The sequence below is a fragment of the Ptychodera flava genome, chromosome 14, assembly GCF_041260155.1.
Source record: "Ptychodera flava strain L36383 chromosome 14, AS_Pfla_20210202, whole genome shotgun sequence".
Lineage (NCBI taxonomy): Eukaryota > Metazoa > Hemichordata > Enteropneusta > Ptychoderidae > Ptychodera > Ptychodera flava.
In genome coordinates, this window is record NC_091941.1 from 39,509,560 (window position 1) to 39,527,914 (window position 18,355).

Consider the following 18,355-nt stretch of genomic DNA (forward strand, 5'->3'; position numbering starts at 1 on the left):
TGTAAGAATCTTATAAGATTCCTTGAAGTATTATATATGCAAACTTGTTAGATTAAGAATTTTGTAATATTTTTATAAATATTGTATTGAAATCAATTTTGAATAGTGAAATTATAAAAACTAAAGGAAAATGTCTTACACATTTTTAATATTTTCTTATTTTTACTCAAACTTATTTCCTTTGAAGAAACATGTTACAAAGTTAGTTTCTAATATGAATCTTCTATAAATCTTATAATATTCATAATTACCTGTACTGTTGACACACATTCAATAAGTATATTATACAGATATTCACAAAAACTTCTGTCTTCATCAATGTTTTTGAAATCACTTGGTGAGTCTGTAACATCCTCCATTGATGGCATCGGTGAAGCTTCAGTAGTAATTAAACAATCTGAAAAATATGAATGTCTGTATTGCCACATGTACATGCTTACACACTACATAATATTATATCACTCTTCAAAGACTCATAGCCATCAATGTGCCTTTGAGCTGGCAATAAATAAATTGAAAAGTGTCTGAAACACCACACTAACACCACACAATACAAAATAGATGAATAGATATGATTTGCATAACACTTGAACAGTGTACAGAGATTAGTAATGACATCATAACACTGAATTATTTGTTCTTCCCAGTCAAGGTCATTTCTAGGATTATTTCTGCATCATATTTCAAAAGACAAAAACACACTGAAATACATGAGAGAGAGAGAGAGAGAGAGAGAGAGAGAGAGATTGTACCTGAATTGATAATTAGATTGACAGCTAGATAAAACAATTTCTGAAATCTTTGCACAGATTCAGTGTCTGATACTGATGCTCGTTCTTTCTTCAGTAACTGTAATTTCTTGGCAGTAACACTGGGGTCATTCATCATAGAAAAGCGTCTCTGTATCGCCAATGGTAAGCGTGATCTTCCTCTCATATTTTCATACTCATCCATAATTTCATTCTCCATGTCATACAGGTAAAATCTTCCTTCAACACTGTGACTTCGGTGAGCTCCAAAGTCCAATGCCCTTTTCTCTCCACCTGTTGATTGTAAAGCAAAGTATTCTCGATGAACACTGAAAATTTTAAATTTCAAGTTTTGTAATTTAGGAAAGTCAGGATAAAGCTCATGACAACTGGTCAGTAGGTCATGCAAATTTGGATGTTTTCAAATTGACAACCTGGTTAAATCTTATGGCTATCTTCAAATAACATTCACATTATTTTTTCTGAAAAGTTTTAATTTCATATTCTAATTAGAAACATTAACAGAGGTTGTGGGTCATTTAAAAGTATTTATTCAATATTTAATATTAAACTGATAATAAACTGATATTAGCAAGAATAGCTTAGACTTCAGAAGGACGTTAAATAACTATTTTTGAATGTCAAATTATCTCTGTTCAATATTTAAAAACTACTTTGTTTATACAAATATTGTGTTGAAAAACACAGAGATAGAATGTAAGAAATCAATAATCTTTGACATTGACCAGAAGGCCTGAGCTTGAATAAAAGGATTACACACATTCAGATCATATACATATCCTTTATCATGAACACTTATACCTGCAAATGAAAAGTGTGTGTCAATGACTATGTCTATGTTTGTTTGTATGTGTATGCATTACTCCACAATTTCAACCTAAGTGTTTGCCTGCCTGTGCATGTGTATATGACTGTAAATGTCTTATTTCTAGAATGTTAGCACTCGGTTTGAAATCACCAGAGGTACAGAGCAGCACAAATGTACATTGATTGTAAGCTACCACTAAGAGTCAAACTATGGCTATATCTAGTGTCTAAAAGCAGTGGAATTACTGAAATGCACACATGCTCAGAACTTAGAGAGCATTTTGAAAAGTGAGTAAGAGTAATTTGGCAAACTTGGCTAGCCTCTGCAGTTATGCAGCCAATGTATGGGTAGTACATGCTAATCATAGAAATGTAATCCATTCCAATATCTGTTGCTTTGAAAGTGGTCAATGTGGAGACAAAGAACTCTGAATAAGCTGTGTTACATTAAAACCTGGACCAATGTTCTTGATAATATAATGTGAATCAATTGGATATTGTGATCTTTTTGATAAAAACGTTCTGCATGAATTGTCACTTGCAGTTATGTTGAGGATGCATGCGTCATTGCTGGTCCATGTTGCAGATGAACGTTACATTGTCTTGTCCATGTGTGGAAGCAAGCGTCATAGATCTGGTCTATGTTGTGGATGCATGTGTCAGGGTCTATGTCATGAATGTAGCTATCAGTATTGGGTTCAATGTATGAAGAGGGTTTGCAAGGAAGCAGCAAAGGGGTGAGTTTTGAGATAGCAATCATTTAGATAAAAGCAAGTTGTTAAAGAGAGTATAAATGTAGAAACCATTAACCTTCATTAGATGCAGTCAGCCAGTTGTGATGTTGTTTGTGTTCATAGAACTTTCTCACTGCAAAAATGACAAACAGAAAAACAATCATAATTGAAAATTCGAGGCTGGCATGACAGAAAATGAATTTACAAATACAGCTTCATACATTGTATAATGCATTAATTCCACTGGCAGACAATAATTGATAATTTCAAAAAGCTGGCACCACAATAAATCCTACATGGTGTTTTCTATATGTAATGTTTGTTGTTGTGTTTTAGCATTGTGGTATAGGTAATGTGCTTTATGTGGTAGAGTCTTGGTTTACGGCAAAGCCACAGTAAGAAGCATATGAACAGATGAAACTAATTTCTTCAGTTAATCATACTGTACTTGTTTGACTAGCTGATATCTGATTATGCAATTGGATGCCTTCTTTTAGCAATATATTTTGAGTAATTGATATTCATTATCATGCAAATTATTGTTACAGTAATAGTTGGTGAGGATACTGCATGCATCATGCATATTTTTCATTTTCAGATACAGTGATATTGAACAATATGATCTATATAAATATCTAGTCTTTTTCCAAACTTGAGTACAATTGAAAAATAAGATCATAATATTAAATTATACATCGTTGAGTTTCGGAACGTCAAATTATGCCTGTGAATACATATACCTGGAAAAACAGACCCTAGAGAGAACTAGAGATACTGATATCTGTGGCATTTCCTTTCAACCATTGCCTGCTGTAAGCCTTCTTAATCCATCATGCATACGACAAGATAATGATACTCTGCCCACCTCCCCTGATTGTCTACTACCCCACTCATTCACCATAGATCGTCAGACCCACCAGCAAGGTAGGTCAGACACCACAATTAATCTCTCACCTGAATATCCATGATATCCTTTCATTGACAGACCTAGATCACTTTCATTTCTGAAGACCGATTGTATATGCTCTATAGCTTCTTTCAGAATGTACCATCGGATTTTACGGACGCTCTTGACTGCATCAGATGTTGTGCCTGAAAAAACACTTATTTGTTAGGACAGCAAAAACATTTTTGCAATTAAAATCATATTAAAATTTGTCTTAACTTACACAATAGTGATTCATTTATATTTGAATTATTTCCTTGCGAAATAAACAATGTTAATGGTTAAAAAAAGTTCATTATAACGCATATGGTTACAGGAAACAAATGATTTTAAGTTTATTTGAACAGATAACATTGATTCCATTCCAGATTCTTGTCAGTGTACTTTAATGACTTACAACATCTTGGAATGTATTTGCTTTGATAAAAGGAAAAATGACAATGTGACAAAAGTAACTCTTACCGTATATTTCCTTTTCTTTGTCTTCTAGGATACCCAGCATAATAATCAAATCGTCAATCTGCTGAAATGGCTGTAGTCCACTCATGCTGTGGGGGTACATTGAACACACGTTAAAAAGCTCTTTGTTGTTAAAATATCACACACTGAATGATACTTTTGCTTCATGCTAAATAGAAGGGGAAGGGAGGAGATGGCGGACTCAAAGTATGGAATTTTACTGTGAGTAATTACAGTAGTTGAGTATAACATACTTGGTGAATTCACACTAATCAGCTTTCTGCTCACCTTCATTGACTTTATGAAAAATGCACTGAGCACTGTAAACAATATTTGGCAGTACAGGCAAGAAAGTATTCGATATCACCAATTATATCATACCAGTATATTGATAGCGCAAATACAGCAATCTGATTGGCCGAGACACGAAAAGAACCATGGTATATTCACGATATACCACGGCTGGCACACGCGTGAGCTCTCGGCTTGAGCAAAATTCCTTTTATGACGTTCCACGCCAGAATTTCAATATACTGTTATGATATAATAGCAATAAATCACACCTAGTGACAGTATACCACTCGATTTTGACCAGTTCACTTCATATATGCACTCGTGCATATTCGTCGTGATCTGGTCAAAATCTCGTGGTATACCGTCGTCGGGTGTGCTTTATTGCTTAAGTATATCATGATCACTGCTTACCTACAACATCTGACTACTACACAGGCAAGGAAGTGTTCAATATCACCAAGTAAGAGTTGTCTTTCTTCTTCCACGTCAGAATCATTAGCTTTGTAAATTCTGTTTATTGCAGATACCACATTGCACAATGCCTCTACCAAACCATTATCCAACATCACTTGGGCCATGCTGTCAACATTGTCAAACAACTGGAAGAAAAGGAAAGAGATTTTATTGATAAAACCTCAAATATAAAGGAAGTTACAAAGCTCCAAATATACAGCTTACTGAAACTTCCACTGAAGTATTGGAACCATGTTATCTTAGACTAATATTATTTCATGGTGTGTGTTTCTGAGACAGCTTTGACATCTCTTACTCTCTTTGCTTTGTTGATTGAACCCTAAAAATGATAGATTTGCTTTACCTGTATCAGTAGACATAATGTGTTGTGGCAGACAGCTTGATCATGGATACAATTCTCCATAAGAGCCATGATGGGTATCACTGATAACTGCTTCAGTCTACTGCAGTCCATAAGTAACGAAGGCTCAATGCTAGGTAGAACAGATCATAAGTAACATAGAATTTCATTAACCTTGGAAAAACACAACACTGAAATTCCAAAAGTGAAAAATGAAAAATGATTCATTTATATAACTTGTCTACAAAATGTATGAAATGTATTTCCTGGGAATACATAATCTCAAGGAATATACAAACCATATTAAAAGGTATTGGTTATGTATTTCAGACAGAAGCTACGTGAGCTGGCATAGCATGCAACACACTCTTAGCATTTATATTTCCCGGTAATTTTTTCAGATGTTTCAATTGGTTACTGTTTTAAATTATTTCATTTTGAAAGCCATTGATTCATGCCTTAAAAATCTAATCGACAGATATCACCACTAGTTTTTAAGTTTTTGTAATTAATGGGCACACACATATACACATATACACACACAAACCCTACAAACCCTAATGTCAGTAGCTCCATATGCAGTGTGTGTATGTGTGTTGTGTGTGTGCTGTGTATATATATATATGTATATGTGTTATATATATATATATATATATATGCATGGCTAATAGGAACTAAAAAAAGGCAGACTTGTTCTGCTAGACTTACTCATCATCAAGACTGACAGGTTTACCGATAGTCATGGTGAAGCAAGCTTCTATCAACTCTCTTGTAGCACCATGTTGGTGAAGTTGATTAGCAAGCAAATAGAAACCTTTGATTTTCAAAAATGCTGCTATTTTATCGTTGTTTGCTCGATGGAAGAACATGTCCAGAAGCTGGAAAAACAAAGAATATAAGGTATATACTTAAGGTAGCGACTCAGGTCCATTGTCACTTATTTTCAATCGACATTTTCACATAGAAGAAGTGGTCACACACCCGACATGTGGTACTTTTTTTATCTGCTCAGTCACCGAAGAGTTCAGAAAATTTGTTAGTTTTTCCAAAACAGTGCGCATACTATTGTTTTACTCAAAAACACGTGTTTTTTAGTTTTTTTATTCAAAAAAGTGTAAGTACAAATCTCCAATCGGCCTTTGTGATCTGTTTACAGCAATTGACGGCTGGGTATACTGGGCTAAAAATCGTGTCCCGGATTTTTGAAATTCGCTTCTGTTTTTGCACAATGAGCCTTCAAAGTGTCAACTTGACGCTTTTTGCATAAATTATCGGCCTTTGTTCACGTTTGTCACGATATCTTCACTTCAAGGCCTTTTATCAAAAATCTGAGACACGGTCTTTCAGATATATTCATTCACTGTCCACAGGTGAAAAATCAGGCTTATCTGTCCAGGCGCCGCTGACTTATACTTATTTGAATAATGTACGCACTGCAAAAAACGGAACTGAGAAAATCGAGGATTTGTGTAAACGACCTATGCGTCATGCATTGTGGCCAAGAAGTCCGACTCGCGCACTATTTTCTGCGAATTTTATTACACGAAGGACTAAGTTGAAATATTTAGTGTCAGTTTCGGGAATTTAGAACATGTTTGGGATTGCAGATTGTGTGAAAATAGAAAGAAATTATACACTGAGCTGGCAAATGCTTAGTGCCAGCAGTGGGTGGTATTTACACAACAAACACAGAGGGGTACTTAGCGATTTAATCCATCTTTTGAACATTTAAATAGTAGATTAACTGTATACTGTTGTCTCAACAGTTACAATCTGGTTACCAGAGTTCACGGTCAAGATGAAGATGTCGAAACTTGTGTAAAATAGTCTGCCGGATCGAGACCTGTGTGCTGTCGTCGCGCGATGGCATCCGGCATTCACTTGTTCTTGACTTAAGTTGTCTACTTCCTGTCCTCGCGATCGGCAATTGATGCATGTTCTTTGTGAAAAGTTATTGTCAAGTTCATGTTAGCGCCGACATCTGTAACCTCCACAAATGTAATAATCTCCACAAATGTAATATCAACCACAATTGTAATAAAATGCACCCATAAATGTAATATCGCCCATAAATGTAACAAAAATCAACCATAAATGTAATAAAAACACCAACCACAAATGTAATAAATGGTAACCATAAATGTAATAAAAAAATCACCCATAAATGTAATACTTGTCAACCATAAATGTAATAAATCTATTTTGTCGCTGTAATTGAGGAATTAGCCCTTAAATATTGATCTATGTAATAAGGAAAGCAACTCCACACATTATTCATTTCTTAATTGTTTGCGTTTAGTGTGTTTTGAAAGTGTATTTTACGTTTCCCTGTTTTGTGTACAGAACTGACTGGCCATGGCTAGACACAGCTGTAATCTGAGTGTCAGTGCAGTCTCTACTCCAGAGTGGGGAAGACTGTATAACACTACGATCCTTTAACGCCGTTTTTTCGAAAATTGCCGTACTCTCTTAATCAATCTCCTAAAATTCATCTTCAGTTGATAAATTGTGTGGAATAATCGATAGATTGTCTGTATTCCTATGTTGTCCCACTTCAAGTTTGTTCGTTCACTAGGGATGCCAGGATGTCTAATTTTGTTCTACTGTGTTCAAGGTAGTGTTCGTATTGTTTTTTACTAGATTGAAATATATGTTCTCGTCAACATGTTTTGTGTCGTAAGTTTCTGTTATAAGGTTTTATATTTCTCTGTTATTTGTTCTGAGTCATCTGTCATAAACTTTGTGTGGTAACTCTGGTTGACGAGTTATATTGACGCAGCCTTATTATGTAATTATCAGTGTCTAGAACTGCTGGTCCACTTCCATTATCTAACGGTTTGATCAGTACCTTGCCGTTTTCTGATAGCGTTCTCAAAATATTCTATTCTGTTTCGGAAAGGAAAGACCTAGTTTCAGGAAAGTATGCAATAACATTACACTAGTCTTATTAAAGTTATTATTTACTCAGGGCATTGATAAACAAATGATCACATATGCAAGTTCAAGTTTATTACATTTGTGGTTGAGTTTTATTACATTTATGGTTAATTTGTTTATTACATTTGTGGTTGCGGGTTGTTACATTAATGGTTGACTATTTTATTACATTTGTGGTTAATTTTATTACAATTGTGGTTGATATTACATTTGTGGAGATTATTACATTTGTGGAGGTTACAACATCTGTGCGAACGGGACGTCAGTTGCTAGTTTTCCTACCTCAAGATGAGACGAACGAACGCATGTAACTTTTGACAACATAAAATGTCTACATCTGTTGAAAAAATGTATTTTGAATTCTTAGCTTTTGCACCCCTCTGCAAACTTGTCGCCCTTCATTACGACAGGAGAGATTGACTTGTGTTATTTTTTCAAACTTTATTTATATGTGTTCTTGTACCAATTTTATCAAAAAAATACTCATATTGTAGCGTAGAACAGTGCAAGCTATCATTGACAGCATGGTTTCAGAGAGACAGAGTATCGACTAGTCTACAGTGGCGTCACTCGACTTGTGCAATACCAGCGCACACATAATTATTTCGCAGATTTTTTCTTTTAATCAAACTTTTGATGACTGACCATATTTTGTCACCAATTCTTTATTCATCGTAAGTAGAAATTCTATGCACCGCTAATCTCACCACTGTATAATATAACCAGCAAAAAAGAAAAGAAGAGCTAATGCTGACTGGACAGATCGTTGTCTGGTCAGTCACTGATGCTGATGGGTCGTCGTATGCAGTGAACACGTACCTTTCATATACTTATTGAAGTTCCGCAAAGCATGAATACAAAATCCTTGCTGACATTTTCTGAGTATATGTTTGCCTTGCGTGAAATTAACCTCATATAGCAAAAATTGCTAGTTTCGGCACTTCTAGAAGTTGAGCCGGGTTTGTTTTACATTAAGTCACAGAGCAGCTATAGATGGAATTTTCAGACTGTATTGGGAATTTTTTCAAGTGCCATCCACTGCTATGCATTAAAAAAGGGAAGGACAAACTTACCTTAACAATGGCTGTTCTGATGTCTATAGAAATGTGATGGGAGAGAACTATCAGTATTTCTGGTTTGATGACAAGACCAATGACTTTATGAACCATGTTGTCAGGTAATGTAACCACTACATCATAGAGGAGTTTCAACAAGCCTGTTGACATCACTTCAAGACCATCTTCTCCAGGTGGTGAACACAAACTATCAGCAGTGACACTGAGAGCATCCATGTCAGTGATTTGTGATGTAGACAAGGTTTCCATTTCAGGAACTATTAAGTAGGCGTCCGGATCGTCTTCTGGAGGAATACCTTTTACTACAACTGTTGAAGGAACAAAGATTAGATTAAATGACATCGTCAATGACATTGGTGAATCTCTGAATTTTTACAAAACCATCAGGAAAAAAGTTTGATCAATACAACACAGAAATAATACTGACTGACATTTTTATCATTTTAAAAATGACTAAAATTCATCTTTGCATACACTCACCAAAATCTTTCAAGTCATTTGATGAAGACTGTAATACCTCATCATTGACTGATGATGCATCTTCTTTGAGGGTACTGGCTGTGGACATTGAATGCTGTGTTTCTACCTCACCAGATTTGTTTTTGTTCAGACCATCATCAAGGTATTCAGACTGCTTACAGCTGTCCTTACTTGAAGTATCTGTAGGTTTGATGATACTATCAGTGTCTTTGTCATCTCCTTCAATTTTATATGTACTGTCCTCCAATAGATTTCCCTGTATGACTTGAGCTTTAGTCACAGCATCATCTTCACATGACCAGTCATCTCCTTTGTTGGTATCAGATACGTCTTGGCTGTGACCCAGATAGAACCGACATGTTGGTGCTCCCATTGCTCTTGACAACTCACTCATCAGATCAATTTTCATCTGTACACTTTCTTCAACTTGTACATCATCTGTGTGATGTCGCTGACTTTGTGCGACCTCTGTAGTATCCCAATCAATTCTTTTCCTTGTTGGGAAACTGCTGCTTTTACTCATAACTTTCACATCATCCATGCATCTTGAAACACCTGGGATATATAGTCATTAACTTAAAGGTAGTTCATGCTTGAATTTGCTCAAATTTTTATCAAGCAAACTTTCACCCATTCTCTTTCAAAATCAAGAATATAAATTGGGGGTCACCGTGCAAACTTTGGTACTAGAGAAACAAATCACCAAATATTTAACATTATTTAAAATTTAAAATGGCTGCCATTCCTGTGTTGTCTCTGTGGACAAAATAAAATTCCAGATTTTCACATAGCTAACCCCGTGAAAAGTTTATTTACCCAATAAATTCAAAATGACCTCCACAAGAGGTATAGGCTTTAAGAATATTGTAAAAGTTTGAGAAATATCTATCCCTAAGGCACATTCTACCTTAACAATTCATTGAGTCATTCTTTTGTTCTAGGAGTGGTATATTACAATGTAGATAGACATCATTTCATGTATTTGAAGGAAAGCACTTGCCAAGGTGTAATGAACAATCTAAGCACGTACTGTCACAGAAATATTTGATAGTGTGTGAGTGCAAATCACAGAGAACTCTGCCAGCAATGAATTACTGTATCACTTTGCCTACCTGGATCACTGCCACGCATATTATCACTTTCATTGGAAGTTTCTGTTATTGATGTATGTCTAGATCTCCGTTGGATTTTGATGGGTGTACTTGTTGAAAACAATGCTGGGGATTCTCTGGGAGAATGTTTATCAGCAAGGCTACTTCCTGCACTGTTCACAGTAGATGCTGTAGTAGACACTATTAACCTCTGCTTGTATTCTTGCTGAGGACCTGTTGGAGAAAAACCACAATATTTTGAAAATTGTATTGCACATGACAATGTTGTTATTATGTTATATTTACTAAATTCACATTTAACTTTGATTCTTTAATCCATATAAATGCTCGACTGAGAAATGTAAGTGCATCAATCAAACTGTTTATAAAATTCCATTAAAATATTTTTAATTCTTTTTTCTTCCTGGAGATTCAAAGAGTGGATTTGACAGAGGGGATTCAAGACAATTTTAACATTAAGGTCATGATATATGAATAAAACACATCGAATAATTACCTGTGTGTTGTGTGAAGTAAAAACTTGAAGGTGCATGGCAAACAAAGGTACTAACAGCTGGATGTACAACCAGTAAGAAATCACAGATAGCAATCACTGTATCCAAATCAGGTGGAGATCCCATCATTGCTTGTACAAGCTGTACAAACCCTTTGCAAACACTGACTGGTGGGGGTGCTAAGCTTTCGCTCTGTATTTCCTGTCAAGTGGAAGACATTCAAGATGGTTATCACGCTTGTAAACCACTTTTTCATACTTATATGTTTAAAAAGGTTTTGCAGTTTTTTCAATGCCTTCAAAGACTTCCTCCATATTTCACTGAGAACACATAGCAAAGACATCAAAGTTAACTGTAAGACTGTTCTTTTATAGACTTCTTAATCAAAAATTGACTGCCATAAAAGAACTCTTTGTGTCATTCTCATATCACTTACTGTATCAACCAAGTGTGATCATCATGTTCATTTACATGCAAATGTTGTTGACATCTTTCTGATTGTCCATCAAATGTCATACAGTTCAGCTGGTGTCTTTTGAGAAATGCCATGCAAAAGGTCTTCCAGTAAGAATCTAATACTTAGTTTTGTGATCAGATTAAAGTTTACCAATGGGTGTAGGCAACCTTTGACCTGCTAAACTTCATGCAGATGACATACAACAGGTGTAGCATTGTACCAATGACTTTGATACAAAATACATGAACAGATACATATTACTCATGCACATAAGATTACAGCCTCTCATACTTAAAGGCCTTTGTCAGGTGTCAGATTGTCTTGCCAGGAAATTTACTTTCTAGATTACAATGTCAATGGAAAACAAAAGGCTATGACAACATCATAATCCTCTTACACTAGAACAACTTGATCTCTAAGAGTGACTTACCTTACAGGTGAGTAAAATTTTCTCCACCGTTTTTGCACATTGAAGCTGTTTGATATTGAATTCACGATATGGATGTTCGTCAGAGATAAGAATATTGAAACCATCAAGTAGCGTTTCCCAAATCTCTGGATCAGAATCATACCATAGTCTCCAGGCAAGCAACAGCTCCCTTATCAACTCTTTGTCCCGAATTACTGCTCTGCTTTTGTGATTTGTCAGATAACCTTTGACCGGTGACCCCTTGAGTACTGTGTCACCATGACAACATGCATCCAACAGAACCTGGACAAGATGATTTGGGGAGAGAATGAAATCAATATATTTACTGTCTTATGTCATCATTACTATTTTTATTTCATTATATACATATTTCTACTGACTAAATTCAGACAAATTATAAAACTAAAACAATCCGTTTTTAGGGTCTATGAACAAATTGATCATTACTGATGACAAAAACTGCAGAAATGGAAAAGATAAATTATACTTTTGATGCACCTGGTATTTGAAAAAGTCACTTGTATTCTGATGTTGTAATGAGATTAAATGCTTTGTTCTTCATATTTTATTTGGGATAGTGCAAATGAAACCGGTTTTTATATCAGATGAGACCAAATGCTATGGTGTATTGATTGTGTACTGATAAAGTGGCTCATACATCTCATAGACACCAGAAAGATAAAATCCTTGCTTTCTTGATAGTTACAACAGTCACTGAGAAGACTGATGTTGTTGAATTTACCAGTAGGTAGCTTGGTGATACAATGCAGAAAATGGCTTAAAGTGTTTACTTCTATCTCAGCTTGTTTTTCTCAGATAAGCAATTCTGATCAGCTCTACTGTGATATCTGTATTCAAGTTCTACTTAATACCTTCAACATGTGTTGTCCAAGACGACATTGATTGGATGCCAAAACTCTGTAAACCATTCCATAGCCATTCAATACTTGAAATTCCTGGGCTAGTTGTTGACTTTGTGTCTTCAAAAGTAGTAGTAACTTCAAGGCCTGTGAGTGACTGAATTCATCACTACTTCTCTCAACAACCTACAACAATGACAACATCATACTGATATTGTATACCTTCTGTAGAATTCCGTTGCACAATTTCAAGTTATACAACTTCAACATTTCACTACAATTAAAATTTCAAAAGAAAATTAGTCTATTTTATGGACTTCATTCATATATTATGACATAAAGAAGACACTATGTGTCTCATCATTTAGATAACTTCTGCTTTCATTGAAAGCTCTCTGATGACAAAGCAAGATGCGTTCTATCATTTAAGTCAAACAGGAAATAGAATATTGAGTTTTTCTTAGTCTTCACCAGTGAATAAGGAGTACACTGACAGGTGATCTCCTACTGGGGATGTTAAATTTCTCACACAGCACTTTACACTTCAGAAGAAAGAAATAAGAGACTGTCCATAATCAGGGTATAAGTGACTTACCATAGCAAACATGTATATAAAGACAGCCATGCCACCCACTTCATAAACAGCATTTTGCAAACCTCTATAGACACTAGGTACCATGTCCGTGAGTAGAGTAGCCTGCATTGGTATTGCTTGTTGAATGATCATGTCTGTGTTGGATAATTTGTTTGTATTGGGCAGGATATTGGCTATGCTGACAGATCTGGTTATCTGACGTTGTAGCTGATACAGACTGAACAGGTTGATGTTCCTTGGACTGTATGTGACAACCATACTCTCCTGAATTCAAAGCAAAGGGGAAGTATGTGACTATGTGAGGTTATTACAAAATAACGCAGAGTATACAAGAGAGTATTAACACACCATCTACATCAGGCAATGCGCACCGTTAGTGTCGGAGTGCACATGTTGCAGTATTTTCTGAATAACCTGAGTATGATACATTTTACATTCATGACAAGGATGTCAAATTGGCTGTGTTGTGGTGATGTTCAAGGAAAGCCATACCAATTTCTTTCTTTTTTTTTGGGGGGGGGGACTCTGCTCTTACAGGCTGTGTAAGATAGCCTGAGACAAATTTTGGCAATGGGCCTTTTGAAACCATCAAAAGTGAACACACAGACACATCAAAACACCATGATGTACTTGAGGACTTGGAAACTGCCGAACCTTTGGCACACGTGTTTTTATGGTATTTTAAGCCCTAGTAAAATTCTATTATTCTCCATGGCAGATGTATAATAATCAAATTTATTGATGAGTTTTTAGGTGCAAAAAATATAACTTTACATAAAATCTAAAAGAATTACAGTGTATGTTAGGAACAAAGGCAAACAGGTCAAGTGAATTCAAACTCCTTTTGATTACAATTGCAATCATATTTTTCTTTATTTCAGATAATAAATGAAACAACCACTGATTTGTACAGGTGTATTGAGTATGGATATTACAGAGAAGTTCAAGTGTGTGATGAATGTTTAGAAATGCATAGTAAGCTAACTTTGTTAAGTGTTCAGAACCTGTCATTCAAAACTGTTATTTGGCAATTGTTCATTTACTGCACAATAGTTGTGGTAGCAGAAATGCCAATATATCTTCCTGCCACAAAGGTCGGATAAGACAGGTTCTATTAGGAAATGATGACTTACTCTGAGTGCTTTGATATCCATATCTGTGGCTCCAGTCAATAGATCATATGATAAGCCAGCATCAAGGACATCTTCACTGATGGATATTTCATAGTTTGCTGTCTGTTTGCTGGCATCACATTTACAAAGAGTACAGCAATCCGGACCAAGGGTGTACAGATGATAAGCAAAGTCCAGATTCAAGACGGCATCTGTAGAGTTCAAGTTATGGTAAGAGAATAGCTTATAACAGTGTAAGTATAAAGTCATAGTCAGCAATCTATGCTGTATACAAATACCAACAATACAATAGGAATTTGCACTTCTTGCTCAATTTTATACAATGAAGTGTATACTCAATTATTAAACACAATAATGATACAATCCATGAACAAATTTACCATAATGCATATTGACAGTTTTCTCGTTTTCCATGTCATGAACAGAAATGCAATCCTTATAGCAGTAAAGGATTGAAAGATACAGGATGACATTATGATGTTGTGATGAAACCAATAATCAATGTACACCCACTTATTGTGTACTTACAACAGAGGGTTATTGAGAAATTGATCTTTTCATTTTTTACTTACCATGAAATAACATCATGTTGCTCATTTGCCAGACCATGGCTGAAGGCAGAGTCTTCTTGTAATGACCAAGTAAGCAATGCACACTTTGACCTTGGCTTGATGATAATTGTGTCTTGTAATCTACAAGAACATCCACTTGCCGATGGCCATCAGCAAACACTGCAATCTGAGTGGGTGAAAATTTTTGGTAAAATTAAAAAAAAATCATGTTGATGCTCTCCAAAATGGTCATCTCTTCTGCTGATAAGTAAAGATACATGATGTCATCATAAGATTGATTCACTAGTGCAAAATCATGCTGGTAGTTAAACCTTGTTTGTGCTGTGTGTTTACAATCATACCACTGGAAACTAGCTTTTACCAAAGCTAATATCAAAGATAACAATAAAAAAATGAGAGTTAGAAAACACTAATTAGACTGAGTGTAATATCCCTTGCTGTATGTCATCAAAGTGTACAATCATTCATTTTCATGTTCAATTGGATCAATACTGAAAGCTAGGTTTATCAAAGAATATCATTCAAATCATATTTCTGTATAATTTATTTCATAGTGATGTTAACACAAGAGCACATTTTCACTGCAAATCAAAGCAAATACTTCAACTTTGATTCCATCTTTGTGGTCACTCACCTGTCCAGATGTACTACTGCCATCAACTTTCTCAGAGTATGACACTGCTATGTGTTGCCATATCCCAGGAGTAAGTACCCTGCTCACAAACTTTTCAAACACTACCGTGTCTGTCTTATCCTTAGCTTCATCAACTAACCTATGGATATTTCAGGAATAAAATAAGACTTGTTAATAACATAATAAAACAGAAGGGGCTTGATGACATACAATACTACAGCATACTAGTTGTGCGTAGATGCTATGATGTGATGGAGAGTGTTGGCATTATTTATTTCTCTTGAGGAAGATAAATGGTATCTTTCGAAACAAGACCATAGAAGAAAGCTGGATTGTCAACAGGAATAGTACTGATCGCAAATGACATCACATTGTCTCTCATTAATATGCATAAAATTAATATTTGTCTGCATTTTCAGCATATGAAAACGATGAAAAGATAACCTGCTAGTGTTACAATGGCTACAAAAAGTCAAACTGATTCATATGAATTTATGGTTTTGATGACAAGCTACAACAACAGTCATGCATACAACAACAAAATCTGTCCGAATTTCAGGCAGCGTTGTCGGAAATTGCGAGTGTGCAGCTATATTTAGTAACAAACTTGAAAATCGCGATCAACGCTATTAGAAGGACAGGAAGAAAACAGGCTGCAGCTGTGAATTTATACCAAGCAGTGACTTGTTTTCACTGTTGAACTATTGGAACTAATCACTGTTACATAAAGAATGACACATTTTGTACTTCCATTTCTGAACACAAAGTATTAGGCACTAACATCTTGTTGATTTTGAAATATGGGTGGATGTGAAGGAGGACTAAATTGACTGACCACTTACCTGAATATGATATTGTTTATGCTTGGACTGTACCACATTTCAAACAACACTTCTTTGGTTCCAACAGAGAAGATATGCAAGCTGTCACTTTGATAATCATCATCTTTGTGATGCTTTCTGACAAGTTCAGCTTTCTCAAAATCTACAAACAAAAATGCAGAAAAAATTACATTGTTAAATGACAAAAAATACACAAAAATTCTTTATGATCCAAATCATGTATTGAAAAGATAATGCAGCTACATTCTTTGTGAAAATCATAAGCTGTTAATTATGCCACAAATTCATTGAGAAATATTCTTGAAAAGGCGAGCTTATAGGAAAGTTAAAAATGTTGACTTTAAGACCCATGTCACTGCAACAACAGATATATGAAATATTTTTCAGCACACCATGTACACAACTCTGGATATTGTAAAGGATTGTAAAGTTATCTACAAGGGAAACAACCTGGGAAACCAATGTCAAGAGACATTGACTTGCAGTTGAAGTCTGGATAAACCATACCTAAGATATTTGTACTGTCTCGATGGAACATATCACTGTGAGATTTACTGGTGGGGTCAGAGGTCACATCAACATCTACACTGCCCTCAACCCTCATCCACAGAGATATGCTGAATTTTTTCTCTGAGGGTTTCCAGTTGAGACTGTCTCGTATTGGTAACTGCAGAGGAGCTGTAACCCATGGTGATTCTAACACAGGCATATGGAGGCTTGTATCGTGTTTTGTAAAGGTATTACTGCTTTCCTCAAACACAGGTGATGAAGCTGACAGACTGCTTTCTTTTGACAGTGATGCTTGGTCATAGCTTTCAGCATCTTTGATAGGAAAGCACAGGATGTGTGATGGTTGTCTGGTCATGTCACCAGCCACTTTACTCAATGAACTCAGTAAAGGATCCTGTAGAAAATCATAATGATAAGTTGGAATTAATGAGAAAAAGCCATGTTTTAAAATTCTGAAAACTTGACTGCAGGTAATGTTGTATACAAGTCTTCAGGTTTATCCTATACATCTGGTGACATTTTCATGCTCTAATCAACTGTTAGTTTGTGAATCAAAATGTACACTACTGAAATTGAAAATATGATAATTGCATTTTATCCAACACCAGCATTTTGTGTTCTGAATATCATCAGCTAGAACGCTGAATTCAGTACTCTCTTATTTGACTGTTTGGCAATATCAGTCAACTTTTCCTAAATATAAGACATTGCTATTTTGAGGGAATATCAGTGCAACTTTTCTAAATATGACATTTTGCTATTTTGAAGGAGAACTCAACTGCTTACCAATGGTGCATCCTTTTTTTTCATGAATTGAATGAATGTTTTCAATTCCTGTGATGAGATATTATGTTTGACCAGTACCACAAACAACTCAAGTAGTAGTGATCGGATATCTGAAATTGGGGAAAAAAATAAAGGATTTTCAGCTCGGAAGAGAGAAATGAACTGTTAATTTGTTGTGCCCTCTTCCAAACAATCCTTAAAACAAAACAGTACCATAGAAATACCGGACGACGTGCTGACCATTAACGTTTATTTATGGGCAAGGGCCAGAGGAAAGCCAAAAATTAATGGGTAAGGCTTGCTGAGCCCGTTAATTTGGCTTTGCCCGCGCCGCGCCCATAAATAAACGTTAATGGTCAGCGCAGAGTCTGTTATTTCAATTATTTTATCAACAACCCCGTGTGAACGTCAGCGGGGCCCCAGAACCTGTCAGTGAGTAGTGCACGCGCTGTAAAAATTTTGCAAATCCGGAAATTTTTTTGAAAAAAGCGTCCAAACTTGGCCCACAAATGCTCCATTTTATTTTGTGGTCAATTATGATCTTTGTACAAATCACAATTTTCGTTTTAGCCGTAAAGTTACTGTGTTTACGATATTATTCATATTCACTGGC

General features: G+C 35.5%; 1 protein-coding gene across 3 annotated transcripts in view; it reads right to left on the minus strand.

Moving 5' to 3' along the window:
- LOC139150463 (lysosomal-trafficking regulator-like) overlaps nt 1-18,355 on the minus strand; it is a 98,898-nt gene that overhangs the window by 31,071 nt on the left and 49,472 nt on the right. For 2 of the 3 annotated variants that reach the window (XM_070722848.1, XM_070722850.1), the window contains 21 exons: nt 17,743-17,852; nt 16,954-17,350; nt 16,447-16,588; nt 15,605-15,743; nt 14,971-15,136; nt 14,399-14,589; nt 13,266-13,529; nt 12,683-12,856; nt 11,811-12,092; nt 10,926-11,124; nt 10,430-10,642; nt 9,318-9,872; nt 8,835-9,145; nt 5,533-5,702; nt 4,828-4,957; nt 4,422-4,609; nt 3,720-3,805; nt 3,266-3,403; nt 2,388-2,444; nt 753-1,043; nt 252-397 (listed from right to left, as the gene is read on the minus strand). In XM_070722848.1, coding sequence (XP_070578949.1) covers nt 252-397; nt 753-1,043; nt 2,388-2,444; nt 3,266-3,403; nt 3,720-3,805; nt 4,422-4,609; nt 4,828-4,957; nt 5,533-5,702; nt 8,835-9,145; nt 9,318-9,872; nt 10,430-10,642; nt 10,926-11,124; nt 11,811-12,092; nt 12,683-12,856; nt 13,266-13,529; nt 14,399-14,589; nt 14,971-15,136; nt 15,605-15,743; nt 16,447-16,588; nt 16,954-17,350; nt 17,743-17,852 — 4,349 coding nt within the window. The remainder of the gene's footprint in view (nt 1-251; nt 398-752; nt 1,044-2,387; nt 2,445-3,265; nt 3,404-3,719; nt 3,806-4,421; nt 4,610-4,827; nt 4,958-5,532; nt 5,703-8,834; nt 9,146-9,317; nt 9,873-10,429; nt 10,643-10,925; nt 11,125-11,810; nt 12,093-12,682; nt 12,857-13,265; nt 13,530-14,398; nt 14,590-14,970; nt 15,137-15,604; nt 15,744-16,446; nt 16,589-16,953; nt 17,351-17,742; nt 17,853-18,355) is intronic. The other variant, XM_070722849.1, reaches the window with a different exon arrangement.